The sequence below is a fragment of the Hyperolius riggenbachi genome, chromosome 11 (genome assembly GCF_040937935.1).
Source record: "Hyperolius riggenbachi isolate aHypRig1 chromosome 11, aHypRig1.pri, whole genome shotgun sequence".
NCBI classification, from domain to species: Eukaryota; Metazoa; Chordata; class Amphibia; order Anura; family Hyperoliidae; genus Hyperolius; species Hyperolius riggenbachi.
Window position 1 is genome coordinate 242,694,689 of NC_090656.1, and position 27,451 is coordinate 242,722,139.

General features: G+C 49.2%; 2 protein-coding genes across 14 annotated transcripts in view; both read left to right on the forward strand.

Annotated features, from left to right (window-relative positions):
- SHANK2 (SH3 and multiple ankyrin repeat domains 2) overlaps positions 1-27,451 on the forward strand; it is a 992,023-nt gene that overhangs the window by 241,351 nt on the left and 723,221 nt on the right. For 10 of the 12 annotated variants that reach the window (XM_068260601.1, XM_068260604.1, XM_068260605.1 and 7 more), the window contains 2 exons: positions 2,122-2,230; positions 15,300-15,451. In XM_068260601.1, the coding sequence (XP_068116702.1) occupies positions 2,122-2,230; positions 15,300-15,451 (261 nt within the window). Of the gene's footprint in view, positions 1-2,121; positions 2,231-2,493; positions 2,510-15,299; positions 15,452-25,210; positions 25,220-27,451 lie in introns of those variants that run through there. The other 2 variants (XM_068260611.1, XM_068260612.1) reach the window with 2 other exon arrangements.
- LOC137538022 (uncharacterized) lies at positions 9,136-14,784 on the forward strand. 2 transcript variants are annotated; one of them, XM_068259953.1, is made up of 2 exons: positions 9,136-9,348; positions 10,218-12,735. In XM_068259953.1, the coding sequence occupies exons 1-2, from the start codon at positions 9,322-9,324 to the stop codon at positions 11,562-11,564; spliced, it is 1,374 nt and encodes a 457-aa protein (XP_068116054.1). In that variant the 5' UTR covers positions 9,136-9,321; the 3' UTR covers positions 11,565-12,735. The 2 variants fall into 2 exon arrangements, with proteins under 2 accessions (XP_068116054.1, XP_068116053.1); XM_068259952.1 differs by having other exon boundaries at positions 9,140-9,348; positions 10,218-14,784.

The window sequence follows — 27,451 nt, forward strand, 5'->3', positions numbered from 1 at the left end:
AGGTGAGAGAGATATGGAGGCTGCCATATTTATTTTCTGTTAAACAATACCAGTTGTCTGGCTGTCCTGTTGATCCATTTGGCTGCAGTAGTGACTGAATAACACCAGAAACAGCATTCTACTGCTAATCTTGTCAGATCTGAGAATAATGTCAGAAACACCTGATCTGTTGCATGCTTGTTCAGGGGCGTATGGCTAAAAATATTAGAGGCAGAGGATCAGCAGGATGGCCAGGCAACTAGTATTGTTTAAAGTGATCCCAAACCGAAGCTCACGATCAATATAAGATGCTCGCCTGAGGAGAGGGAATCCTCAGTATCCTATTGTGGTTTGCCTCGGTGGACCTGTGTCCCCCGTCGCTGTGCACACATCGGTGACGCGCAGCTCCTCTTCTTGCAACGTGGCCACACAGTAGACACCTGAGCACAGCCACGCATGCGCAGTAGCACAGAACTGCTCGTACACCTGCGGCTCCGGCTTACTGTGCAGGCGGGCTTGTGCGGTTACTGCGTGGCCACGCTGCAGGAGGAGAAGCTGCGCGGCCCCAGTACGATTAGCGGCAGTGCTGCGCTCAGTGGCGAGAGACAACAGAACACCGAGGGGAGCCTCAATAGGATCCTAAAGACTTCGCTCTCTTTAGGTAAGTATATGTCAGTTTGTACCTGCGCTCTGGCTCAGAAACACTTAAAAGGAAATAAATATGGCAGCTTCCACATCATTCTCACCACTTTAAATAGTACACTGCTGCATCTGCTATTCTCCTCTGTTTACAGTGCAGGAGACAGCAGACCGCTTCTTCAGGGGCACATTGTTTACATACAACACTGCTGCATCTGCTATTCTGCAAATTTGCATAAATATGTTCGCAACAGGTTACAATTTCGCTTAGAATTTTCTGCTTTTGCGCATAGGACTTCAGCATTTTCACATTGAGTTTTTGCACAGAATTTTCTTACTCCTCTCCCTTGAGCAATGCTTATTAAACCTATTTTGCTGTTCATTTCCAGTAAAACTGTTTTGTAACCATTAAAATTTATACAACAACATTTTGAATTCAAAATTCAAACTTTTACCCGAAATAGCAAAATTCCAATGCAAAAGTTGGAACTACGCAAAATCCGTGCGCTCCTCCTCTAGGGGGCAGCATCCGGCACTCCACCTCTAGGGGGCAGCATCCTGCGCTCCTCCTCAAGGGGGCAGCATCCGGCACTCCTCCTCTAGGGGGCAGCATCCGGCACTCCACCTCTAGGGGGCAGCATCCGGCACTCCTCCTCTAGGGGGCAGCATCCGGCACTCCACCTCTAGGGGGCAGCATCCGGCGCTCCTCCTCAAGGGGGCAGCATCCGGCACTCCTCCTCTAGGGAGCAGCATCCGGCACTCCACCTCTAGGGGGCAGCATCCGGCACTCCTCCTCTAGGGGGCAGCATCTGGCACTCCACCTCTAGGGGGCAGCATCCGGCGCTCCTCCTCTAGGGGGCAGCATCCGGCACTCCTCCTCTAGGGGGCAGCATCCGGCACTCCACCTCTAGGGGGCAGCATCCGGCACTCCTCCTCTAGGGGGCAGCATCCGGCACTCCACCTCTAGGGGGCAGCATCCGGCGCTCCTCCTCTAGGGGGCAGCATCCGGCGCTCCACCTCTAGGGGGCAGCATCCGGCGCTCCTCCTCTAGGGGGCAGCATCCGGCGCTCCTCCTCTAGGGGGCAGCATCCGGCACTCCACCTCTAGGGGGCAGCATCCGGCACTCCTCCTCTAGGGGGCAGCATCCGGCGCTCCTCCTTTAGGGGGCAGCATCCGGCGCTCCACCTCTAGGGGGCAGCATCCGGCACTCCTCCTCTAGGGGGCAGCATCCGGGACTCCTCCTCTAGGGGGCAGCATCCGGCACTCCTCCTGTGTACTGGGGGAAGGGGAGGAGGACAGTTTTCCCCAGCTGCCCTCACCCTGGTTGTCATGTTTTGTTTTCTCCCCGCATTCCGTCTCCTCTATCTTTGAAGGTTTCGCTTCCCTCGCTGTATAAATTCTGGTGGTTTCAGCAGAATGGTAGAAGGTGACACTGGGACGTGTGGCTGCAGCCCAGCGGGGGGACTCCGCTCATTTGTAACTGTCCACCTCTTGTATTTCCAGGCTAACCTGCGCAAATTTATGGACTACATTCAGCACTGCTCCGTGGAGAAAATCTGCAAGATGCTGGACCGTGGCCTAGACCCAAATTACCACGACCCGGAGACTGGGGGTAAGATTACACACTGTATATACCCTATAGGGACACTAGGGGGCAATAGATGTACCAGGACCCAGGAGACTGGGGGTAAGATTACACACTGTACCATATAGGGACACTAGGGGGCAATAGACACACCACAACCCGGAGACTGGGGGTAAGATTACTCACTGTATATACCCTATAGGGACACTAGGGGGCAATAGACATACCACGACCCGGAGACTGGGGGTAAGATGCTCTATAGGGACACTAGGGGGCAATAGACATACCACGACCCGGAGACTGGGGGTCAACATATCTTTAATTTTATGAGCAGATTGTATAGGTAATCAAAATTGGATGTGTGTATGCACCTTTAGCCGCACAATTAACAGTCCTGTTCCAATCCTAAAATTGGAGCAGACATGATTTTCTTGCAATTTCTCTATGTGGCATGAAGCTTCAGGAAATTCGCAAGTGCACCATGGATAGACGATCGCACGAAAAATCTCACAACGCATGGAATATCGAAAAGGGCCCATGTCATGTGATCCTCCCCTAGGTGCACCTTCATGCTTAAAGGGAACTTGAAGTGAGAGGGATATGGAGACTGCCATATTTAATATTACACAATAACGGTGCCTGGCAGCCCTGCCGAGCCTCTACTTCTTATGGCACATTCCCACTGGGTTGCCAAATGCGTTTCTGAAACGTACGGATCCATATCCATACGCCATGCATGAACGGCTATGTGAATTTGGATGCGAGTGCGAAAAACTGCGCCGTTTTTTTCCCCGCACGCGATTCCGATGCAACCTGTTGATTTCAATTCCGCATCCAAATTGCGTGTGCAAAACGATTCTCGGCTAACGGAAATAGGCCCTTATAGTTTTGGCCATACACCCTGAACAAGCATGCAGCAGATCAGGTGACTGAGGTGTGACTGGATTAGCTGCATGCTGGTTACAGGTGTATGATTCAGACACTAGTGCAGCCTAAGATATCAGCAGGGCTGCCAGGCAACTGGTATTCTTTAACAGGAAATAAATATGGCAGCCTCCATATCTCTCTCACTTCACCTTCCCCTTACCAGTAGTGCTTGGTCACTTGTGGTTGAGATGAGGATGACATTAGAGGAAGCATACGCTTTTCCAGTGACTGACCCAGCAGTTACTGATCAGTTGCCAGCTTCTTCATTAACCAGCAGCCTACTGGGTTTAATTGCTTCAGATGTAAAGTCAATGGAAAGACATACTCACCTCTGCTCAGCAAGCAATGATGGCCAGCAAGATGATAAATTAAGCTTAAAGGAGAACGTTAGCGGAAAGTAAACAAAAAACATATTTACACAGTAAACTGACATGAAGGCAGTAAATAAAAAGCATAATTTACAGCCCCACACACACACTCAACAGCGGTCTTTTAAGGTGCGTACACACTACTAAATGCAACGACGGGTCCGCTGGACCCTCCCGCTGGGCTGTCTTTAGCCGACAGTATGTGCGTGTCGGCGGACTGATAAGGCTGTTTCTGAATGATCCGCTCGATCCTTATCAGTCCGCCGACAGCGTGTACACACACACACACACACTACTGTCGGCTGAACGTCCGCCCAGCGGGAGGGTACAGCGGACTCGTCGTTGGCGCCCGTAGTGCACCATTAGGCTCTCACAACTTTTCTTGTGAAACACCTAAAGAAAATCTGTTGCGGTTGTTCAAGCAGCTGATAAGACTGATAAGAAGTCAATTCAACCGTTGGATTGATTTCTTATCAGTCTTATCAGCTGCTTGAACAACAGCAAGAGATTTTTTTTAGGTGGTTCACAAGAACAAGTTGTGAGAGCCTAAAAGACCGCTGTTGAGTGTGTGTATGGGGCTTAAAGAGGAACTCCAGTGAAAATAATTGAATATAAAAAGGTGCTTAATTTTTACAATAATTATGTATACATGATTTAGTCAGAGTTTGCTCATTGTAAAATCTTTCCTCTCCCAGATTCACATTCTGACATGTATTACATGGTGACATTGTTACTGTGGGCAGATTATGTAGCTGTTCTGGCTTTAACAGACAGCTATAAACAGCCATTTCCTGTGTGTGTCATTGTTACATTGTGGCAGTTTGCCCAGAGTACCGTACGGTACCAGAGCCTCTTGTGGGAGGGGTTTCAGCACAAAATCAGTCATACAGCGCCCCCTGATGGTCTGTTTGTGAAAATCATTATATTTTTCATGTAAAAGTGGGTATCAGCTACTGATTGGGATAAAGTTCAATTCTTGGTCGGAGTTTCTCTTTAAGTAAAAAGAAGAAGAAACCATCACTTATCCCATTATTTGCACTGGGAATAGATGTTTGGTTTATCACATTCTCTAATAGGGAGGGTTCCCGTTGACTTGAAGGGCTCTGCGGCAGCCAGTTGTTACTCTGTCCAATGCGATGGGTATTGCTCTCGCCAGGAGAACACTGATTCACTAGCTGCTAGCGAAAGCTGCTTTTTGCTAATCGGAACACTCGTTTGTGTGCCTAATCGCTAGCTCTTGTGACTATTCGCTGGTAGTGGCAACTGCACGACATCACCGGAAACTCCAGTAATGGCCTTCATTCACAATATGTTGGTAGATTACTTATTGCGGTAACCACATGTTTACCACTTGACCACTACAGGTTGTGTTCCCCTAATGGGACCAGAGCAATTTTCACATATCAGCGCTCCTCCCATTCATTCACCCATTACTTTATCGCTACTTATCACACCAAAATGATCTATACCTTGTTTAACACAAATTGGGCTTTCTTTGAGTTCTACTTTTTGCTTAGAATTGTTTTATTTTAAATGCATTTTACTGTTTTATTTTAAATGCAATACTGAAGTCTCTTTTTATACCTTATTTTCTTATAAAGTCCTCTTCGGAATGAAATTCTAAGCTGATTCGCTGCATCCCCACTGCAGAACGAGTGATTTATTGCCCAGAAATAGCCCTGAAAAGTTCCACCACTTTGCAGGTCGCAGATCGTGCTGCCTGGGGAAGGTAGAGCTTTGTGCAGTAGCTCTGCCTCCTCTCCAGTCAGTCTGCACCTCTCCCCGCCCCTCTTTCAGTCTTCTTTCACTAAGGGGCGGGAAGAGGCAGAGATCGACCCGAGAGGAGGCAGAGCTACTGCTCAAAGCTCTGCCTTCCCCGGGCAGCACAATCTGCGACCTGCAAAGTCGTGGAACTTTGCTGAGCTATTTCTGGGCAATAAATCACTCGTTCTAAGCTGATTCTATGCATCTCCGCGTCAGAATTTAATTCCGAAGAGGACTTTATAAGAAAATAATGAAAAAAAAAAAAAAAAAAGACTTCAGTGTCTCTTTATCAGGAATAATAACAAAAAAAAATAAATAAAAATAAATCATTATTTCTCAGTTTTAAACCATTATACTTTTAAAATAAAATGTGCGACTAGATAAAACCAAAACATTTTATTTACCCATTTGTCCCGGTTATTACAACATTTAAATTGGCTTTTTTACTGTACCCTATCAATAATTACAAGCCCTCATTTGCAAACATATAACAAGTATATACCTTCATAGCATCCATATATAAATAGCTAAGTCGCAAACATAACAATCTATGCATTCTCTTTTAGATTCTGTCACTTTAGCTTTTTTTTTCAAAGTTTTTTTCGTTATTGTTGTAAGTACGGGGATTACGGAGGACAAAGAAAGGGTTATTAGGCTTTTAATTTGCAGGCATGCATTTTTTGGGGGGCACTAATTACTCTGTCCACCAGATTTCCTGTTTAGAAAACGGAACCACTGCTTTCTAAGCTAAAACAAAAGTGAAAATTATTATTATTTTTTTTTTTAGATTTTCAATGAACAAACTCTGCTGCTCGTTACAGCAGAGTTCATTCATAAATCAGGCACTTTGGTGAATGGGAACATGTGTTCTCAAAGCCATTCAATCAGCAATCTAATCGCTATTGACAGGGGCAAACGCAGGCTCACTGCCCATAGAAGGCAGAAAGCAAGTATCTACGCCCCTGGGACTGAGTCCTGCAGGGTGTAGATATATTGTGTGCAAATCAACAAGTGGTTAAAATCTGCAATCATTTACACCTGAAATTACCATAAAAAATGTGTTGAAAATGCGAAAATTGCGCAGTAACAGGTCATAACCCGTGTTAAAAATTATTTTAAGGGTACATACAGCAAAAAATGGAATGCATAATGAAAATAAAGTGCATTGTTTTATCGTTAATTACCAAAACTTTATATCTCATAAGTACATAGCGCTGTTTTTACATCACATCCAGTCAGATGTAGTATGGAACTTTTTGAGCTCTGTGTGCTGTTTTTTGTTTTCACAGAAAAAATATTTTACACAATTTTTTACGCATTTTTATTGAAATTACGTAACCAGGCTTTTCATTGCGGCCAGTTACAACACTCCCTGAGTAGCAGGGAGGAGTGATGTGATTGGCCACAATGACGAGCCTGGTCCTGTCTGAGAGACGTTCGGGTCCGATCACAAATGCAGCAGCAGGAGGATCACATTCAAGCCTGCATGAAGACATAGGGAAAGTGGGAGGAGGGAGGAGGAAATAGGGAAACCCGGAGGGGCTGGGGAAGACATAGGGGAAGTCGGGGGATGGAGGAGGAAATGGGCAAACCCGGGGGCTGAAGAGGACATAGGGAAAGCGGGACAGAGAAGGAAATCGGGAAACCCGGGGGTGGAGACGACATAGGGGAAGTGGGGAGGAGGAAATGGGGAAACCCGGGGGTGGAGAGGACATAGGGGAAGTGGGAGGAGGGAGGAGGAAATAGGGAAACACGGGGGTGGAGAAGACATAGGGGAAGTGGGAGGAGGGAGGAGGAAATAGGGAAACCCGAGGGCTGGAGAGGACATAGGGAAAGCGGGACAGAGAAGGAAATCGGGAAACCCGGGGGTGGAGACGACATAGGGGAAGTGGGGAGGAGGAAATGGGGAAACCGGGGGGTGGAGAGGACATAGGGGAAGTGGGGAGGAGGAAATGGGGAAACCCGGGGGTGGAGAGGACATAGGGAAAGCAGGGACACAGAAGGAAATGGGGAAACCCGGGGGTGGAGCCGACATAGGGAAAGCGGGGGAGGGAGGAGGAAATAGGAAAACTTTGGGGGCTGGAGAGGACATAGGGAAAGCAGGGACAGAGAAGGAAATGGGGAAACCCGGGGGTGGAGACGACATAGGGAAAGCGGGGGAGGGAGGAGGAAATAGGAAAACCCTGGGGGCTGGAGAGGACATAGGGAAAGCAGGGACAGAGAAGGAAATGGGGAAACCCGGGGGTGGAGACGACATAGGGAAAGCGGGGGAGGGAGGAGGAAATAGGAAAACCCTGGGGGCTGGAGAGGACATAGGGAAAGCAGGGACAGAGAAGGAAATGGGGAAACCCGGGGGTGGAGACGACATAGGGAAAGCGGGGGAGGGAGGAGGAAATAGGAAAACCCTGGGGGCTGGAGAGGACATAGGGAAAGCAGGGACAGAGAAGGAAATGGGGAAACCCGGGGGTGGAGACGACATAGGGAACGTGGGGGAGGGATGAGGAAATAGGGAAACTCGGAGGTGGGGGGATGGCGGAGAAGACATAGGGAAAGTGGGAGGAGGGAGGAGGAAATGGGGAACCCTGGGGGTGGGGGACGAAGAAGACATAGGGAAATTGGGGGTAGGGAGGAGGAAGTAGGGAAACTCCGGAGGGGGGGGGGGAGGGGAGAGAAGACATAGGGAAAGTGGGGGGGAGGGAGGAGGAAATAGGGAAACCCGGGGGTGGGGGGCGGAGAAAACGTAGGGAAAGTGGGGGAGGGATGAGGAAATAGGGAAACCCGGGGGTGGGGGGATGGCGGAGAAGACATAGGGAAAGTGGGAGGAGGGAGGAGGAAATAGGAAAACCCGGGGATGGGGGGCGGAGATGACATAGGGAAATTGGGGGGGGGGAGGAGGAAGTAGGGAAACTCCGGAGGGGGGGGGGGGGAAGACATAGGGAAAGTGGTGGGAGGGAGGAGGAAATAGGGAAACCCGGGGGTGGGGGGCGGAGATGACATAGGGAGATTGGGGGGAGGGAGGAGGAAGTAGGGAAACTCTGGAGGGGGGGGGGGGGGGAAGACATAGGGAAAGTGGTGGGAGGGAGGAGGAAATAGGAAAACCTGGGGGGGGGGGGGGGTGGCGGAGTGGCGGAGAAGACATTGGGAAAGTGGGGACAGAGGAGCCAGAGACAGATGAGGACTGGGACAGACTTTCCGATGCTGCTGCTCTGCTCCCCCCTCCGCTGCATTGTCCCAGGCGCCGGTCTACATTGTAGTATTCGGACCATTACACGCACTGACTTTTTCTCGCCACTTTTGGGGGAGAAAAAATGCGCCTTATGGTCCAAAAAATACAGAAAAAACACTGAAAGATTCCTTAAAATATAAAACAAAATCCTGCATGAGGTAAATATCTTAAGGTGCCCATTAACGCTACAATTTTTCACTAAATGTGATCTTTCGATGCAATTTCTACGATCGAAAATATTTGGATGGTAATTATCGATTGTTCATATTTATTAAAGGATTCTTTCTTCAAATTCGATCATAAAATCCAATTTTTTCGTCCAACCCTCCAGGACAGTGACATTGAGATTTGGGCTCCGCCCCCCAGAAACAGGAAACACCCAGCGTGAGCTCTATAAATCTGTTCCCAGGTATCCACACCTCAGTTGTGTGTTTCCTTCCCTGGGAACATGAGCTCTGTAAAGGGAGCTAGCTGGTCAGCAGCCTGGGAGTGCTGAGGCTGGTAATAGTTCCCTGAGGGAGCCTGCTTCACTACCCTGGAGGGTTGGAATATTGTTGCAGCAGAAAGCTCCTTACCTGCTTAAACAGGTTTTTCCCCTCTAGCAGCCACCTGAGCGGCTGTGCGTGCTAGAGGGAGGACAACGCGGAGCAGCCCTGACAGAGGTCCTGGACGCAGCGGTGGGGGAATATCGGCTCTGCACGGAGGAAGGATGGCTTTGCCCCCAGTCTAGCGGTACTTCCGCCGACGAGTGACTTCACTTCCGCATTTTGCGCGGCTGCAAAACAGCGTTGTGTGCGTTCCTTGTGGCACTTAGCGTTTGGCCTTTGCCGAGGATGGACGCACGAAAACTTCAGGATCAGGTAAGCCGGCGGAGATCTTGTGGGGAGCCGCGTTTGATCACGGTCTGACTGGTCGCCGCACTGGTCTGAGGTTTGATTATGCTGCTCAGATGTATTTAGTCAGCATATGAATGACAGTGGCTAAATCAAGGATATTTGCTGAAGCTGTCTTTTTGTGGTGGCACATTGTTGTTTAAAACCAGTTAAACATGGATAACTGCACTGATCTTAAGTTTAATTAATAGATCAGAAAAAGCATGTTAGACTACTTGGTGATTTGATTACTTAAATGGAGCAAGATGTTTGTTACCAGTTTAAGTATTGTAAAAGTCCTGATAGTTCAGAAAAGCATTTGTTCACATGTGACTGATTGGTTTTTGTGCAGCTCAATGTGTTTTGCATAAGTAATTGTTGCATAGCTACCTGAATGAATGTTAACTACATGGTGCATTCATTGTGGGGAGTGAGCTGGTTACTGGGTCAGCTGCATATAATGTTGGATGTTTTCCTTCTAAGTTTGCAGGAGGGATTTATTGGTGCAGTATCACCAAATATATTAAGTTTAAAAAAAAAAAAAAAAAAAAAAAAAAAATAATTTTTTTCCTCTCTCTCTCCTGCAATACATTTTAGCAGCTGTATGCATCTACATTCTGTCTAGATGAGCTACACTTGAATTGATATGCATCCTAAATTATCTGTCTGATTGCTGTACTTAAGCTTATTTTACAGATAATGATATTCATTTTTTTGGTAAACAGCTCACTATATACACAGAGTATATATGAATAAACATCACATCTGTTCAGGAGAGGATTTATGTGATTAATTACAGGCTTTAATGAATCATAGTAATTAATCTCATGGTATTATTCTCTTCATATGTTTTTCAGGAGACTTCGGACTTATCCGATAGCTCTAACAGGTCCAGGAGTTGCCTTGTCTGTAAGGTTGTTTTGCCAACTAGCTGGACAAAAGCATCTTGCCAAGGATGTATTACAAAGTTAATTAATGAAGAGAATACTGCCTCCTGCAAAGAGTTTATGACTACCATGAGGCATGAAATGGTAGAGACATTTAGAGCATTCAGGGAAAATCTGCCTACAGGGTCAGCTCCTGTGGTACCTCCTGTGGCAGTTATTCCCAAGGAGAATCCTAAGCCAAGAAAAGCTCTTGTAAAAACTACAAGACGTTTAATTTCTTCAGATGAAGAGGAAATACAGGATGTTCTTCCTGGAGGACAGGTTAACAGGGATTTATCACAGGATGATATGTCAGATCAAAGTGATACGGATGAGAAACTTATGTTTTCAAGATTCAGATTTCCGGTGGAAGAGACTGATGAATTAGTGCGGGCTATTCACACTACCTTGAATATTAATCAGACCACTCCCGCTCCTGTGTCCATACATGATAAATTATATTCTGGTATGGATCCCACACCACATTTAAATTTTCCTGTACATCCCTCAACAAAAAACCTAATTAATACGCAATGGAAATACCCAGAGAAAAAACTTTTTATTTCCAGAGGGTTTAGAAAGCGATTCCCCTTTTCAGAAGAAGATGCAAAACTATGGGAAGGTTGTCCCAAGTTAGACGCAGCGTTCAGTCTAATGAATAGGGAGAATGAACTTGCTTTTGAGGATTTGGGTTTCCTTAAAGACCCAGCAGACAAGAAAATTGATTTGTCACTTAAAAAAGCTTATACAGCAGCAGTAACTAACTTTAAGCCTGCTGCAGCCACCACCTGTGTCTCTAGGACCACTTTATTATGGATAGAGAGGGTGGAAGAATTAGTTAAAACTGATGCTCCTAAAAAGGACATTTTAGAAGCTCTGAGTGTTGTTAAGAAATCTAATAATTATGTTACTGATGCTTCAACAGAGTCACTAAGAGTTACAGCAAAGACAACAGCACTAGTTAATAATGCCCGCAGAAATCTGTGGCTCAAGACATGGGACGGTAGCCAATCGTCCAAGTCTAAGGCATGTAATCTACCCTTTACGGGGGATCTGTTATTTGGCCCTCAGCTCCAAGAAGTCTTGGAGAAGACGGCAAGCAGGAAATTATCATTTCCGAAGAAAAAGAAATTCAAGCCGAATAGGCCCTTTTTTCGCCGCAATAACCAGGCGAGAGATAAAGGGGTCCAAAAAAGAAGGACTTGGCCAATTAATAAGGAAGGGCCTAGGAGGACTCCGCTGCATAAGCCAGCAGAGCCCCAAAGCAAGCACCAGTGACGCCAGGCTGAAAGTAGGGGGCAGGTTATCTCGCTTTTATCCAGAGTGGAGAAAGATAACCTCGAATCAATTCATTTTAGACCTAATAAAAGACGGGTACAAGATAAGATTCATAAAAAAGCCCCCGGTGAGATTTGTAAAGACTTTAATGCCGAAAGACAGAGAAGCCAGGATGGCATTACAGGAATTACTAAGAGACATGATGGACAGAAATGTCATAAAAGAGGTACCACCTCAGGAAAGAAACCGAGGGTTCTATTCTCGAATTTTTCTGATCAAAAAGCCAACCGGAAAATTCAGAATGATTCTGAACTTAAAACCACTAAACCCCTTTATTGTATACGAAAAGTTCAGAATGGAAACTGTGTATACGATGAGGAACTTACTGAATGCAGACGTGTTTATGGTGAACATAGATCTGACAGACGCTTATTGGCACATCCCAATCAGAAGGGAGTCTCAAAAGTACCTAAGATTCAGTGTACAAGGAGACGGTGGAGTGCTGCATTATCAATTCTCGTGCCTTCCTTTCGGAATATCTTCAGCACCAAGAGTGTTTACGAAAGTAATGGCAGAGGTGGTAGGAAATCTTCATCTCCAGAACATTATAATAATCCCTTATCTGGACGACCTATTAGTTCTAGCAGACAATGCGGTACTGCTTCAAAGAGATCTGAAGAGGGTGTTAGGTCAGTTAGAAACCCTGGGTTGGTTAGTAAATTACCAAAAGTCACATCTGGATCCATCCCAGGTGATCAAATTTTTGGGGTTCATAATAAATTCACCCCTTCAAAGACTGTTCTTGCCAGAGGACAAGGTGACAAAAGTGCAGTCGACAATAGTCAGCCTTCTAGAGGCAGACACCATCTCAGTACGGCAGTGCATGAGTATAGTGGGTCTTCTAACCTCAACAGCACCAGCAGTAGATTGGGCAATGGCTCACGTAAGAGTTCTCCAGAACTGGCTACTGGAAAACTGGAACAGAAATCAGGGCGATTTAGAAAGCGTGTTATCAATACCAACCTGGGTAAAGGAATCACTGCCTTGGTGGATGGATATAAAAAATCTTCAGTTAGGAAGACTATGGCGGTCTCCTCCAACAAAGATTATAACAACAGACGCAAGTTTGATGGGTTGGGGAGCCCATGTGGACGGACTATACCTGCAAGGGTCATGGACAGACCCAGTAAGGGGAGAGTCATCCAACTTCAGAGAAATGAAGGCAGTTCATATGGCCCTATTACAAGCATCAGAGTGTCTAAAGGGGCATCATCTTCAGGTTCGTTCAGACAACATAACAGTAGTAGCCTATCTGAACAAACAAGGAGGGACAAGGTCCAGAAAACTCCTAGAAGTGTCACTGAAGATCTTAGATTGGGCAGAGCTGAATCTGCTATCGTTAACAGCAGTCCATCTGAAAGGGACATTAAATCGAATGGCCGACCTTCTAAGCAGACAAAGACTGTCAAATTCCGAGCTGAGGCTCAACCCGGAAGTATTCAGAATGATAACGGCCAGATGGGGGTGGCCCGAAATAGACCTTTTTGCCAATCAGACGAACTCTCAGTGCAGAAGGTTTTTCTCTCTAGATCCGAAGGGAGCATGTGCAATAGATGCGTTGGCCCAAGATTGGATCTTCAGCAAAGCATATGCCTTTCCACCAATCCCCTTGATTCCTCTTGTATTACAGAAGTTGAAACTGTCCAGAATGACTCTGATATTAATAGCACCAGATTGGCCAAAACGATCATGGTACCCGTTGTTACTAAAAATGCTGAAAAAAGATCCTTTACTCCTCCCTCAGGAGGAATTACTTTTAGATCAAGAGGAACACAGATGGGTACATGTTCCAAATCTGCATCTAAAAGCGTGGTTTCTGAAAGGGATGTTCTGAAGTCCAAGGGCCTGTCAGACAGAGTGATCAAGACGGTTCTGAATAGCAGAAAGAAAGTAACCAGATCGATCTATTCTAAGTATTGGAAGACTTTTTTAGACTGGAAAAAGAGAAATAAAGTTAAAGACAATAAATTACCGACAATTCTTGAGTTCCTGCAAGATGGAATTGAGAGGGGTTTGGCCTTAAGTACAATTAAGGTACAAGTAGCAGCAATTTCTGTTTTCGTTGATAAGAAATTAGCCTTAGATCCCCTGGTGATCAGATTTATGAAATCGGTAGAAAGATCAAGGCCAATAGTTAAGAAATCATGTCCTAGGTGGGACCTATCTTTAGTTCTCAATGTACTTATGGAAGAGCCATTCGAACCTCTAGAAGAAATTTCGTTAAGGAATCTTACAATTAAAACCATATTCTTAGTAGCGATTACCTCTGCAAAAAGAGTAAGCGAATTAGAGGCACTAAGCAGTGATGAACAATTCTGTTCTATATTTGAAGACCGAGTGATATTGAAGACGGTAACTGATTTTTTACCAAAAGTATCATCAGTGTCTAATAGGGGGCAAGAGATAATATTGCCTACCTTCTGCAATAAAGCAGTTCATCCAAAAGAGAAGCAGTGGCACAAGCTGGATGTAAGGAGGTGCTTACTAATATACTTAAAAAGAGTGAAGCAACTCAGGAAAACAGACAGGTTATTCGTTAATTTCACTGGAAATAAAGTGGGAGAAAAAATGACCAAAGCTTCGATAGCAAGATGGCTCAAGGTTTGTATTGAGGAAGCTTACAAATTGAGGCAGTTGGAGTCACCTAAAGAGATCACAGCACACTCTACTAGAGCTATGGCAACCTCCTGGGCCTATAGAGCTGGGGCATCGGCATCAGAGATCTGCCGGGCAGCAACATGGAGGAGTGTCAACACGTTCGTCAGACATTACCGTCTAGATCTGATGACAGCAGGAGAACAGTCCTTCGGGAGGAAAGTTCTACAGGCTGTGGTCCCGCCCTAAGGTGGGTGATTCCTTGTTTATCATCTCAATGTCACTGTCCTGGAGGGTTGGACGAAAAAACCAGGATTACGACCTGGTAATTCTATTTTTGACAACCCTCCAGGACAGTCCTTAGTTCCCACCCGTTAAGCATCATGTATTTTGATGTGGGTAAGAAGTATTAGGGTATCCAGTATGACTAGGTTCAGGTCTTGTGCACAACTGAGGTGTGGATACCTGGGAACAGATTTATAGAGCTCACGCTGGGTGTTTCCTGTTTCTGGGGGGCGGAGCCCAAATCTCAATGTCACTGTCCTGGAGGGTTGTCAAAAATAGAATTACCAGGTCGTAATCCTGGTTTTTGGAACTATTTTATCCTATCTAGCAATCGACCAAAGAATTGTTCCTCATCGATTGTCTTTATAATTGCCAATTTTTTTTATACAATACGATCATTAAAATCAAATTGAAAGATCACATTTGGGGAACAAATTGTGCCGTTAATGGGTACCTTTAGTGAATGGAGTGCTTACTAAACTATTACCGCATGTGTGAAAACCTTCGTGAATTCGGAAGAAAAGTTTGAAATACTGAATGCGGTATTTTACCGCCCCTTCATTTTTCACCAAGCTTAGTGAATTGAAGCCAACGTGGTAATAACTAGTCCCGATATCCCATGCTGAATCTGTGTATCTGTGGCTCCCTGCGCAGCTTTATTACAGATGATAACACAATCATGTGACCTGTGAGTGGAGTTTGCACTGTGAGCTGCCTAAGCACGCAAAAGCACCTTGTGAAACGCAGCTTGTCTTCTTCTGTAAGCTCAACTTGTCGTCATTCCTTCACCCACAGAGACTCCGCTCAGTCTGGCCGCACAGCTGGACAACTCCATAGAAGTGATTAAAGCACTACGGAATGGGGGTGCCCACCTGGACTTCAGGGGCAAAGATGGGATGACAGCCCTTCACAAGGCAGCCCGAGCCAAGACCCAAACTTCTCTTGTGGTATGTACTGTGTGTGACCCCAGCAAGCCAAGGCCCAAACCTCTCTTGTGGTATGTACTGTGTGTGTCCCCGGCAAGCCATGACCCAAACCTCTCTTGTGGTATGTATCCTGTGTGTGTTCCCGACAAGCCAAGACCCAAACCTCTCTTGTGGTATGTACTGTGTGTCCCCGGCAAGCCAAGACCCAATCCTCTCTTGTGGTATGTACTGTGAGTGTCCCCAGCAAGCCAAGACCCAAACCTCTCTTGTGGTACGTACTGTGTGTGTCCCCGGCAAGCCAAGACCCAAACCTCTCTTGTGGTATGTACTGTGAGTGTCCCCAGCAAGCCAAGACCAAAACCTCTCTTGTGGTATGTACTGTGTGTCCCCGGCAAGCCAAGACCCAAACCTCTCTTGTGGTATGTACTGTGTCCCCGGCAAGCCAAGACCCAAACCTCTCTTGTGGTATGTACTGTGAGTGTCCCCAGCAAGCCAAGACCCAAACCTCTCTTGTGGTATGTACTGTGTGTCCCCGGCAAGCCAAGACCCAAACCTCTCTTGTGGTACGTACTGTGTGTCCCCAGCAAGCCAAGACCCAAACCTCTCTTGTGGTATGTACTGTGAGTGTCCCCAGCAAGCCAAGACCCAATCCTCTCTTGTGGTATGTACTGTGTGTGTCCCCGGCAAGCCAAGACCCAAACCTCTCTTGTGGTATGTACTGTGAGTGTCCCCAGCAAGCCAAGACCCAAACCTTTCTTGTGGTATGTACTGTGAGTGTCCCCGGCAAGCCAAGACCCAAACCTCTCTTGTGGTATGTACTGTGAGTGTCCCCAGAAAGCCCAAGACCCAAACCTCTCTTGTGGTATGTACTATGTGTGTCCCCGGCAAGCCAAGGCCCAAACCTCTCTTGTGGTATGTACTGTGAGTGTCCCCAGCAAGCCAAGACCCAAACCTCTCTTGTGGTATGTACTGTGAGTGTCCCCAGCAAGCCAAGACCCAAACCTCTCTTGTGGTATGTACTGTGTGTCCCCGGCAAGCCAAGACCCAAACCTCTCTTGTGGTATGTACTGTGAGTGTCCCCAGCAAGCCCAAGACCCAAACCTCTCTTGTGGTATGTACTATGTGTGTCCCCGGCAAGCCAAGGCCCAAACCTCTCTTGTGGTATGTACTGTGAGTGTCCCCAGCAAGCCAAGACCCAAACCTCTCTTGTGGTATGTACTGTGAGTGTCCCCAGCAAGCCAAGACCCAAACCTCTCTTGTGGTATGTACTGTGTGTCCCCAGCAAGCCAAGACCCAATCCTCTCTTGTGGTATGTACTGTGTGTGTCCCCGGCAAGCCAAGACCCAAACCTCTCTTGTGGTATGTACTGTGAGTGTCCCCAGCAAGCCAAGACCCAAACCTCTCTTGTGGTACGTACTGTGTGTGTCCCCGGCAAGCCAAGACCCAATCCTCTCTTGTGGTATGTACTGTGTGTGTGTCCCCGGCAAGCCAAGACCTAATCCTCTCTTGTGGTATGTACTGTGTGTGTCCCCAGCAAGCCAAGACCCAAACCTCCCTTGTGCTATGTACTATTTATGTCCCCAGCAAGCCAAGACCCAAACCTCTCTTGTGGTATGTACTGTGAGTGTCCCCAGCAAGCCAAGACCCAAACCTCTCTTGTGGTATGTACTGTGTGTGTCCCCAGCAAGCCAAGACCCAAACCTCTCTTGTGGTATGTACTGTGTGTCCCCAGCAAGCCAAGACCCAAACCTCTCTTGTGGTATGTACTGTGAGTGTCCCCAGCAAGCCAAGACCCAAACCTCTCTTGTGGTACGTACTGTGTGTGTCCCCGGCAAGCCAAGACCCAATGCTCTCTTGTGGTATGTACTGTGAGTGTCCCCGGCAAGCCAAGACCCAAACTTCTCTTGTGGTATGTACTGTGTGTGACCCCAGCAAGCCAAGGCCCAAACCTCTCTTGTGGTACGTACTGTGTGTGTCCCCGGCAAGCCAAGACCCAATCCTCTCTTGTGGTATGTACTGTGTGTGTCCCCGGCAAGCCAAGACCCAATCCTCTCTTGTGGTATGTACTGTGAGTGTCCCCGGCAAGCCAAGATCCAAACCTCTCTTGTGGTATGTACTGTGAGTGTCCCCAGCAAGCCAAGACCCAAACCTCTCTTGTGGTATGTACTGTGTGTGACCTCAGCAAGCCAAGGCCCAAACCTCTCTTGTGGTATGTACTGTGAGTGTCCCCGGCAAGCCAAGACCCAAACCTCTCTTGTGGTATGTACTGTGTGTGACCCCAGCAAGCCAAGACCCAAACCTCTCTTGTGGTACGTACTGTGTGTGTCCCCGGCAAGCCAAGACCCAAACCTCTCTTGTGGTATGTACTGTTAGTGTCCCCAGCAAGCCAAGACCAAAACCTCTCTTGTGGTATGTACTGTGTGTCCCCGGCATGCCAAGACCCAAACCTCTCTTGTGGTATGTACTGTGTCCCCGGCAAGCCAAGACCCAAACCTCTCTTGTGGTATGTACTGTGAGTGTCCCCAGCAAGCCAAGACCCAAACCTCTCTTGTGGTATGTACTGTGTGTCCCCGGCAAGCCAAGACCCAAACCTCTCTTGTGGTACGTACTGTGTGTCCCCAGCAAGCCAAGACCCAAACCTCTCTTGTGGTATGTACTGTGAGTGTCCCCAGCAAGCCAAGACCCAATCCTCTCTTGTGGTATGTACTGTGTGTGTCCCCGGCAAGCCAAGACCCAAACCTCTCTTGTGGTATGTACTGTGAGTGTCCCCAGCAAGCCAAGACCCAAACCTCTCTTGTGGTATGTACTGTGAGTGTCCCCGGCAAGCCAAGACCCAAACCTCTCTTGTGGTATGTACTGTGAGTGTCCCCAGCAAGCCCAAGACCCAAACCTCTCTTGTGGTATGTACTATGTGTGTCCCCGGCAAGCCAAGGCCCAAACCTCTCTTGTGGTATGTACTGTGAGTGTCCCCAGCAAGCCAAGACCCAAACCTCTCTTGTGGTATGTACTGTGAGTGTCCCCAGCAAGCCAAGACCCAAACCTCTCTTGTGGTATGTACTGTGTGTCCCCGGCAAGCCAAGACCCAAACCTCTCTTGTGGTATGTACTGTGAGTGTCCCCAGCAAGCCCAAGACCCAAACCTCTTTTGTGGTATGTACTATGTGTGTCCCCGGCAAGCCAAGGCCCAAACCTCTCTTGTGGTATGTACTGTGAGTGTCCCCAGCAAGCCAAGACCCAAACCTCTCTTGTGGTATGTACTGTGAGTGTCCCCAGCAAGCCAAGACCCAAACCTCTCTTGTGGTATGTACTGTGTGTCCCCGGCAAGCCAAGACCCAAACCTCTCTTGTGGTATGTACTATGAGTGTCCCCAGCAAGCCAAGACCCAATCCTCTCTTGTGGTATGTACTGTGTGTGTCCCCGGCAAGCCAAGACCCAAACCTCTCTTGTGGTATGTACTGTGAGTGTCCCCAGCAAGCCAAGACCCAAACCTCTCTTGTGGTACGTACTGTGTGTGTCCCCGGCAAGCCAAGACCCAATCCTCTCTTGTGGTATGTACTGTGAGTGTCCCCAGCAAGCCAAGACCCAAACCTCTCTTGTGGTATGTACTGTGTGTGTCCCCAGCAAGCCAAGACCCAAACCTCTCTTGTGGTATGTACTGTGTGTCCCCAGCAAGCCAAGACCCAAACCTCTCTTGTGGTATGTACTGTGAGTGTCCCCAGCAAGCCAAGACCCAAACCTCTCTTGTGGTATGTACTGTGAGTGTCCCCAGCAAGCCAAGACCCAAACCTCTCTTGTGGTACGTACTGTGTGTGTCCCCGGCAAGCCAAGACCCAATCCTCTCTTGTGGTATGTACTGTGAGTGTCCCCGGCAAGCCAAGACCCAAACTTCTCTTGTGGTATGTACTGTGTGTGACCCCAGCAAGCCAAGGCCCAAACCTCTCTTGTGGTACGTACTGTGTGTGTCCCCGGCAAGCCAAGACCCAATCCTCTCTTGTGGTATGTACTGTGTGTGTCCCCGGCAAGCCAAGACCCAATCCTCTCTTGTGGTATGTACTGTGAGTGTCCCCGGCAAGCCAAGACCCAAACCTCTCTTGTGGTATGTACTGTGAGTGTCCCCAGCAAGCCAAGACCCAAACCTCTCTTGTGGTATGTACTGTGTGTGACCCCAGCAAGCCAAGGCCCAAACCTCTCTTGTGGTATGTACTGTGAGTGTCCCCGGCAAGCCAAGACCCAAACCTCTCTTGTGGTATGTACTGTGTGTGACCCCAGCAAGCCAAGACCCAAACCTCTCTTGTGGTACGTACTGGGAGTGTCCCCAGCAAGCCAAGACCCAATCCTCTCTTGTGGTATGTACTGTGTGTGTCCCCGGCAAGCCAAGACCCAATCCTCTCTTGTGGTATGTACTGTGTGTGTCCCCGGCAAGCCAAGACCCAAACCTCTCTTGTGGTATGTACTGTTTGTGACCCCAGCAAGCCAAGACCCAAACCTCTCTTGTGGTATGTACTGTGAGTGTCCCCAGCAAGCCAAGACCCAATCCTCTCTTGTGGTATGTGTAGTGTGTGTCCCCGGCAAGCCAAGACCCAAACCTCTCTTGTGGTATGTACTGTGAGTGTCCCCGGCAAGCCAAGACCCAAACCTCTCTTGTGGTATGTACTGTGAGTGTCCCCAGCAAGCCAAGACCCAAACCTCTCTTGTGGTATGTACCGTGAGTGTCCCCAGCAAGCCAAGACCCAAACCTCTCTTGTGGTATGTACTGTGTGTCCCCGGCAAGCCAAGACCCAATCCTCTCTTGTGGTATGTACTGTGAGTGTCCCCAGCAAGCCAAGGCCCAAACCTCTCTTGTGGTATGTACTGTGTGTGTCCCCGGCAAGCCAAGACCCAATCCTCTCTTGTGGTATGTACTGTGTGTGTCCCCGGCAAGCCAAGACCCAATCCTCTCTTGTGGTATGTACTGTGTGTGTCCCCGGCAAGCCAAGACCCAATCCTCTCTTGTGGTATGTACTGTGTCCCCGGCAAGCCAAGACCCAAACCTCTCTTGTGGTACGTACTGTGTGTCCCCGGCAAGCCAAGACCCAAACCTCTCTTGTGGTATGTACTGTGTGTGTCCCCGGCAAGCCAAGACCCAATCCTCTCTTGTGGTATGTACTGTGTGTGTCCCCGGCAAGCCAAGACCCAAACCTCTCTTGTGGTATGTACTGTGTGTCCCCAGCCAGCCAAGACCCAAACCTCTCTTGTGGTATGTACTGTGTGTGTCCCCGGCAAGCCAAGACCCAAACCTCTCTTGTGGTACGTACTGTGTGTCCCCGGCAAGCCAAGACCCAAACCTCTCTTGTGGTACGTACTGTGTGTCCCCGGCAAGCCAAGACCCAAACCTCTCTTGTGGTACATACTGTGTGTCCCCGGCAAGCCAAGACCCAAACCTCTCTTGTGGTACGTACTGTGTGTCCCCAGCAAGCCAAGACCCAAACCTCTCTTGTGGTACGTACTGTGTGTCCCCGGCAAGCCAAGACCCAAACCTCTCTTGTGGTATGTACTGTGTGTGTCCCCAGCAAGCCAAGACCCAAACCTCTCTTGTGGTACGTACTGTGTGTCCCCGGTAAGCCAAGACCCAAACCTCTCTTGTGGTACGTACTGTGTGTCCCCAGCAAGCCAAGACCCAAACCTCTCTTGTGGTACGTACTGTGTGTGTCCCCGGCAAGCCAAGACCCAATCCTCTCTTGTGGTATGTACTGTGTGTCCCCCCGGCAAGCCAAGACCCAAACCTCTGTTGTGGTATGTACTGTGTGTGTCCCCGGCAAGCCAAGACCCAAACCTCTCTTGTGGTACGTACTGTGTGTGTCCCCGGCAAGCCAAGACCCAAACCTCTCTTGTGGTATGTACTGTGTGTGTCCCCAGCAAGCCAAGACCCAAACCTCCCTTGTGCTCTGTACTGTGTGTCCCCGGCAAGCCAAGACCCAAACCTCTCTTGTGGTATGTACTGTGTGTCCCCGGCAAGCCAAGACCCAAACCTCTCTTGTGGTATGTACTGTGTTTGTCCCCAGCAAGCCAAGACCCAAACCTCTCTTGTGGTATGTACTGTGTGTCCCCGGCAAGCCAAGACCCAAACCTCTCTTGTGGTATGTACTGTGAGTGTCCCCAGCAAGCCAAGACCCAAACCTCTCTTGTGGTACGTACTGTGTGTGTCCCCGGCAAGCCAAGACCCAAACCTCTCTTGTGGTATGTACTGTGAGTGTCCCCAGCAAGCCAAGACCAAAACCTCTCTTGTGGTATGTACTGTGTGTCCCCGGCAAGCCAAGACCCAAACCTCTCTTGTGGTATGTACTGTGTCCCCGGCAAGCCAAGACCCAAACCTCTCTTGTGGTATGTACTGTGAGTGTCCCCAGCAAGCCAAGACCCAAACCTCTCTTGTGGTATGTACTGTGTGTCCCCGGCAAGCCAAGACCCAAACCTCTCTTGTGGTACGTACTGTGTGTCCCCAGCAAGCCAAGACCCAAACCTCTCTTGTGGTATGTACTGTGAGTGTCCCCAGCAAGCCAAGACCCAATCCTCTCTTGTGGTATGTACTGTGTGTGTCCCCGGCAAGCCAAGACCCAAACCTCTCTTGTGGTATGTACTGTGAGTGTCCCCAGCAAGCCAAGACCCAAACCTTTCTTGTGGTATGTACTGTGAGTGTCCCCGGCAAGCCAAGACCCAAACCTCTCTTGTGGTATGTACTGTGAGTGTCCCCAGAAAGCCCAAGACCCAAACCTCTCTTGTGGTATGTACTATGTGTGTCCCCGGCAAGCCAAGGCCCAAACCTCTCTTGTGGTATGTACTGTGAGTGTCCCCAGCAAGCCAAGACCCAAACCTCTCTTGTGGTATGTACTGTGAGTGTCCCCAGCAAGCCAAGACCCAAACCTCTCTTGTGGTATGTACTGTGTGTCCCCGGCAAGCCAAGACCCAAACCTCTCTTGTGGTATGTACTGTGAGTGTCCCCAGCAAGCCCAAGACCCAAACCTCTCTTGTGGTATGTACTATGTGTGTCCCCGGCAAGCCAAGGCCCAAACCTCTCTTGTGGTATGTACTGTGAGTGTCCCCAGCAAGCCAAGACCCAAACCTCTCTTGTGGTATGTACTGTGAGTGTCCCCAGCAAGCCAAGACCCAAACCTCTCTTGTGGTATGTACTGTGTGTCCCCAGCAAGCCAAGACCCAATCCTCTCTTGTGGTATGTACTGTGTGTGTCCCCGGCAAGCCAAGACCCAAACCTCTCTTGTGGTATGTACTGTGAGTGTCCCCAGCAAGCCAAGACCCAAACCTCTCTTGTGGTACGTACTGTGTGTGTCCCCGGCAAGCCAAGACCCAATCCTCTCTTGTGGTATGTACTGTGTGTGTGTCCCCGGCAAGCCAAGACCTAATCCTCTCTTGTGGTATGTACTGTGTGTGTCCCCAGCAAGCCAAGACCCAAACCTCCCTTGTGCTATGTACTATTTATGTCCCCAGCAAGCCAAGACCCAAACCTCTCTTGTGGTATGTACTGTGAGTGTCCCCAGCAAGCCAAGACCCAAACCTCTCTTGTGGTATGTACTGTGTGTGTCCCCAGCAAGCCAAGACCCAAACCTCTCTTGTGGTATGTACTGTGTGTCCCCAGCAAGCCAAGACCCAAACCTCTCTTGTGGTATGTACTGTGAGTGTCCCCAGCAAGCCAAGACCCAAACCTCTCTTGTGGTACGTACTGTGTGTGTCCCCGGCAAGCCAAGACCCAATGCTCTCTTGTGGTATGTACTGTGAGTGTCCCCGGCAAGCCAAGACCCAAACTTCTCTTGTGGTATGTACTGTGTGTGACCCCAGCAAGCCAAGGCCCAAACCTCTCTTGTGGTACGTACTGTGTGTGTCCCCGGCAAGCCAAGACCCAATCCTCTCTTGTGGTATGTACTGTGTGTGTCCCCGGCAAGCCAAGACCCAATCCTCTCTTGTGGTATGTACTGTGAGTGTCCCCGGCAAGCCAAGATCCAAACCTCTCTTGTGGTATGTACTGTGAGTGTCCCCAGCAAGCCAAGACCCAAACCTCTCTTGTGGTATGTACTGTGTGTGACCTCAGCAAGCCAAGGCCCAAACCTCTCTTGTGGTATGTACTGTGAGTGTCCCCGGCAAGCCAAGACCCAAACCTCTCTTGTGGTATGTACTGTGTGTGACCCCAGCAAGCCAAGACCCAAACCTCTCTTGTGGTACGTACTGTGTGTGTCCCCGGCAAGCCAAGACCCAAACCTCTCTTGTGGTATGTACTGTTAGTGTCCCCAGCAAGCCAAGACCAAAACCTCTCTTGTGGTATGTACTGTGTGTCCCCGGCATGCCAAGACCCAAACCTCTCTTGTGGTATGTACTGTGTCCCCGGCAAGCCAAGACCCAAACCTCTCTTGTGGTATGTACTGTGAGTGTCCCCAGCAAGCCAAGACCCAAACCTCTCTTGTGGTATGTACTGTGTGTCCCCGGCAAGCCAAGACCCAAACCTCTCTTGTGGTACGTACTGTGTGTCCCCAGCAAGCCAAGACCCAAACCTCTCTTGTGGTATGTACTGTGAGTGTCCCCAGCAAGCCAAGACCCAATCCTCTCTTGTGGTATGTACTGTGTGTGTCCCCGGCAAGCCAAGACCCAAACCTCTCTTGTGGTATGTACTGTGAGTGTCCCCAGCAAGCCAAGACCCAAACCTCTCTTGTGGTATGTACTGTGAGTGTCCCCGGCAAGCCAAGACCCAAACCTCTCTTGTGGTATGTACTGTGAGTGTCCCCAGCAAGCCCAAGACCCAAACCTCTCTTGTGGTATGTACTATGTGTGTCCCCGGCAAGCCAAGGCCCAAACCTCTCTTGTGGTATGTACTGTGAGTGTCCCCAGCAAGCCAAGACCCAAACCTCTCTTGTGGTATGTACTGTGAGTGTCCCCAGCAAGCCAAGACCCAAACCTCTCTTGTGGTATGTACTGTGTGTCCCCGGCAAGCCAAGACCCAAACCTCTCTTGTGGTATGTACTGTGAGTGTCCCCAGCAAGCCCAAGACCCAAACCTCTTTTGTGGTATGTACTATGTGTGTCCCCGGCAAGCCAAGGCCCAAACCTCTCTTGTGGTATGTACTGTGAGTGTCCCCAGCAAGCCAAGACCCAAACCTCTCTTGTGGTATGTACTGTGAGTGTCCCCAGCAAGCCAAGACCCAAACCTCTCTTGTGGTATGTACTGTGTGTCCCCGGCAAGCCAAGACCCAAACCTCTCTTGTGGTATGTACTATGAGTGTCCCCAGCAAGCCAAGACCCAATCCTCTCTTGTGGTATGTACTGTGTGTGTCCCCGGCAAGCCAAGACCCAAACCTCTCTTGTGGTATGTACTGTGAGTGTCCCCAGCAAGCCAAGACCCAAACCTCTCTTGTGGTACGTACTGTGTGTGTCCCCGGCAAGCCAAGACCCAATCCTCTCTTGTGGTATGTACTGTGAGTGTCCCCAGCAAGCCAAGACCCAAACCTCTCTTGTGGTATGTACTGTGTGTGTCCCCAGCAAGCCAAGACCCAAACCTCTCTTGTGGTATGTACTGTGTGTCCCCAGCAAGCCAAGACCCAAACCTCTCTTGTGGTATGTACTGTGAGTGTCCCCAGCAAGCCAAGACCCAAACCTCTCTTGTGGTATGTACTGTGAGTGTCCCCAGCAAGCCAAGACCCAAACCTCTCTTGTGGTACGTACTGTGTGTGTCCCCGGCAAGCCAAGACCCAATCCTCTCTTGTGGTATGTACTGTGAGTGTCCCCGGCAAGCCAAGACCCAAACTTCTCTTGTGGTATGTACTGTGTGTGACCCCAGCAAGCCAAGGCCCAAACCTCTCTTGTGGTACGTACTGTGTGTGTCCCCGGCAAGCCAAGACCCAATCCTCTCTTGTGGTATGTACTGTGTGTGTCCCCGGCAAGCCAAGACCCAATCCTCTCTTGTGGTATGTACTGTGAGTGTCCCCGGCAAGCCAAGACCCAAACCTCTCTTGTGGTATGTACTGTGAGTGTCCCCAGCAAGCCAAGACCCAAACCTCTCTTGTGGTATGTACTGTGTGTGACCCCAGCAAGCCAAGGCCCAAACCTCTCTTGTGGTATGTACTGTGAGTGTCCCCGGCAAGCCAAGACCCAAACCTCTCTTGTGGTATGTACTGTGTGTGACCCCAGCAAGCCAAGACCCAAACCTCTCTTGTGGTACGTACTGGGAGTGTCCCCAGCAAGCCAAGACCCAATCCTCTCTTGTGGTATGTACTGTGTGTGTCCCCGGCAAGCCAAGACCCAATCCTCTCTTGTGGTATGTACTGTGTGTGTCCCCGGCAAGCCAAGACCCAAACCTCTCTTGTGGTATGTACTGTTTGTGACCCCAGCAAGCCAAGACCCAAACCTCTCTTGTGGTATGTACTGTGAGTGTCCCCAGCAAGCCAAGACCCAATCCTCTCTTGTGGTATGTGTAGTGTGTGTCCCCGGCAAGCCAAGACCCAAACCTCTCTTGTGGTATGTACTGTGAGTGTCCCCGGCAAGCCAAGACCCAAACCTCTCTTGTGGTATGTACTGTGAGTGTCCCCAGCAAGCCAAGACCCAAACCTCTCTTGTGGTATGTACCGTGAGTGTCCCCAGCAAGCCAAGACCCAAACCTCTCTTGTGGTATGTACTGTGTGTCCCCGGCAAGCCAAGACCCAATCCTCTCTTGTGGTATGTACTGTGAGTGTCCCCAGCAAGCCAAGGCCCAAACCTCTCTTGTGGTATGTACTGTGTGTGTCCCCGGCAAGCCAAGACCCAATCCTCTCTTGTGGTATGTACTGTGTGTGTCCCCGGCAAGCCAAGACCCAATCCTCTCTTGTGGTATGTACTGTGTGTGTCCCCGGCAAGCCAAGACCCAATCCTCTCTTGTGGTATGTACTGTGTCCCCGGCAAGCCAAGACCCAAACCTCTCTTGTGGTACGTACTGTGTGTCCCCGGCAAGCCAAGACCCAAACCTCTCTTGTGGTATGTACTGTGTGTGTCCCCGGCAAGCCAAGACCCAATCCTCTCTTGTGGTATGTACTGTGTGTGTCCCCGGCAAGCCAAGACCCAAACCTCTCTTGTGGTATGTACTGTGTGTCCCCAGCCAGCCAAGACCCAAACCTCTCTTGTGGTATGTACTGTGTGTGTCCCCGGCAAGCCAAGACCCAAACCTCTCTTGTGGTACGTACTGTGTGTCCCCGGCAAGCCAAGACCCAAACCTCTCTTGTGGTACGTACTGTGTGTCCCCGGCAAGCCAAGACCCAAACCTCTCTTGTGGTACATACTGTGTGTCCCCGGCAAGCCAAGACCCAAACCTCTCTTGTGGTACGTACTGTGTGTCCCCAGCAAGCCAAGACCCAAACCTCTCTTGTGGTACGTACTGTGTGTCCCCGGCAAGCCAAGACCCAAACCTCTCTTGTGGTATGTACTGTGTGTGTCCCCAGCAAGCCAAGACCCAAACCTCTCTTGTGGTACGTACTGTGTGTCCCCGGTAAGCCAAGACCCAAACCTCTCTTGTGGTACGTACTGTGTGTCCCCAGCAAGCCAAGACCCAAACCTCTCTTGTGGTACGTACTGTGTGTGTCCCCGGCAAGCCAAGACCCAATCCTCTCTTGTGGTATGTACTGTGTGTCCCCCCGGCAAGCCAAGACCCAAACCTCTGTTGTGGTATGTACTGTGTGTGTCCCCGGCAAGCCAAGACCCAAACCTCTCTTGTGGTACGTACTGTGTGTGTCCCCGGCAAGCCAAGACCCAAACCTCTCTTGTGGTATGTACTGTGTGTGTCCCCAGCAAGCCAAGACCCAAACCTCCCTTGTGCTCTGTACTGTGTGTCCCCGGCAAGCCAAGACCCAAACCTCTCTTGTGGTATGTACTGTGTGTCCCCGGCAAGCCAAGACCCAAACCTCTCTTGTGGTATGTACTGTGTTTGTCCCCAGCAAGCCAAGACCCAAACCTCTCTTGTGGTATGTACTGTGTGTGTCCCCGGCAAGCCAAGACCCAAACCTCTCTTGTGGTATGTACTG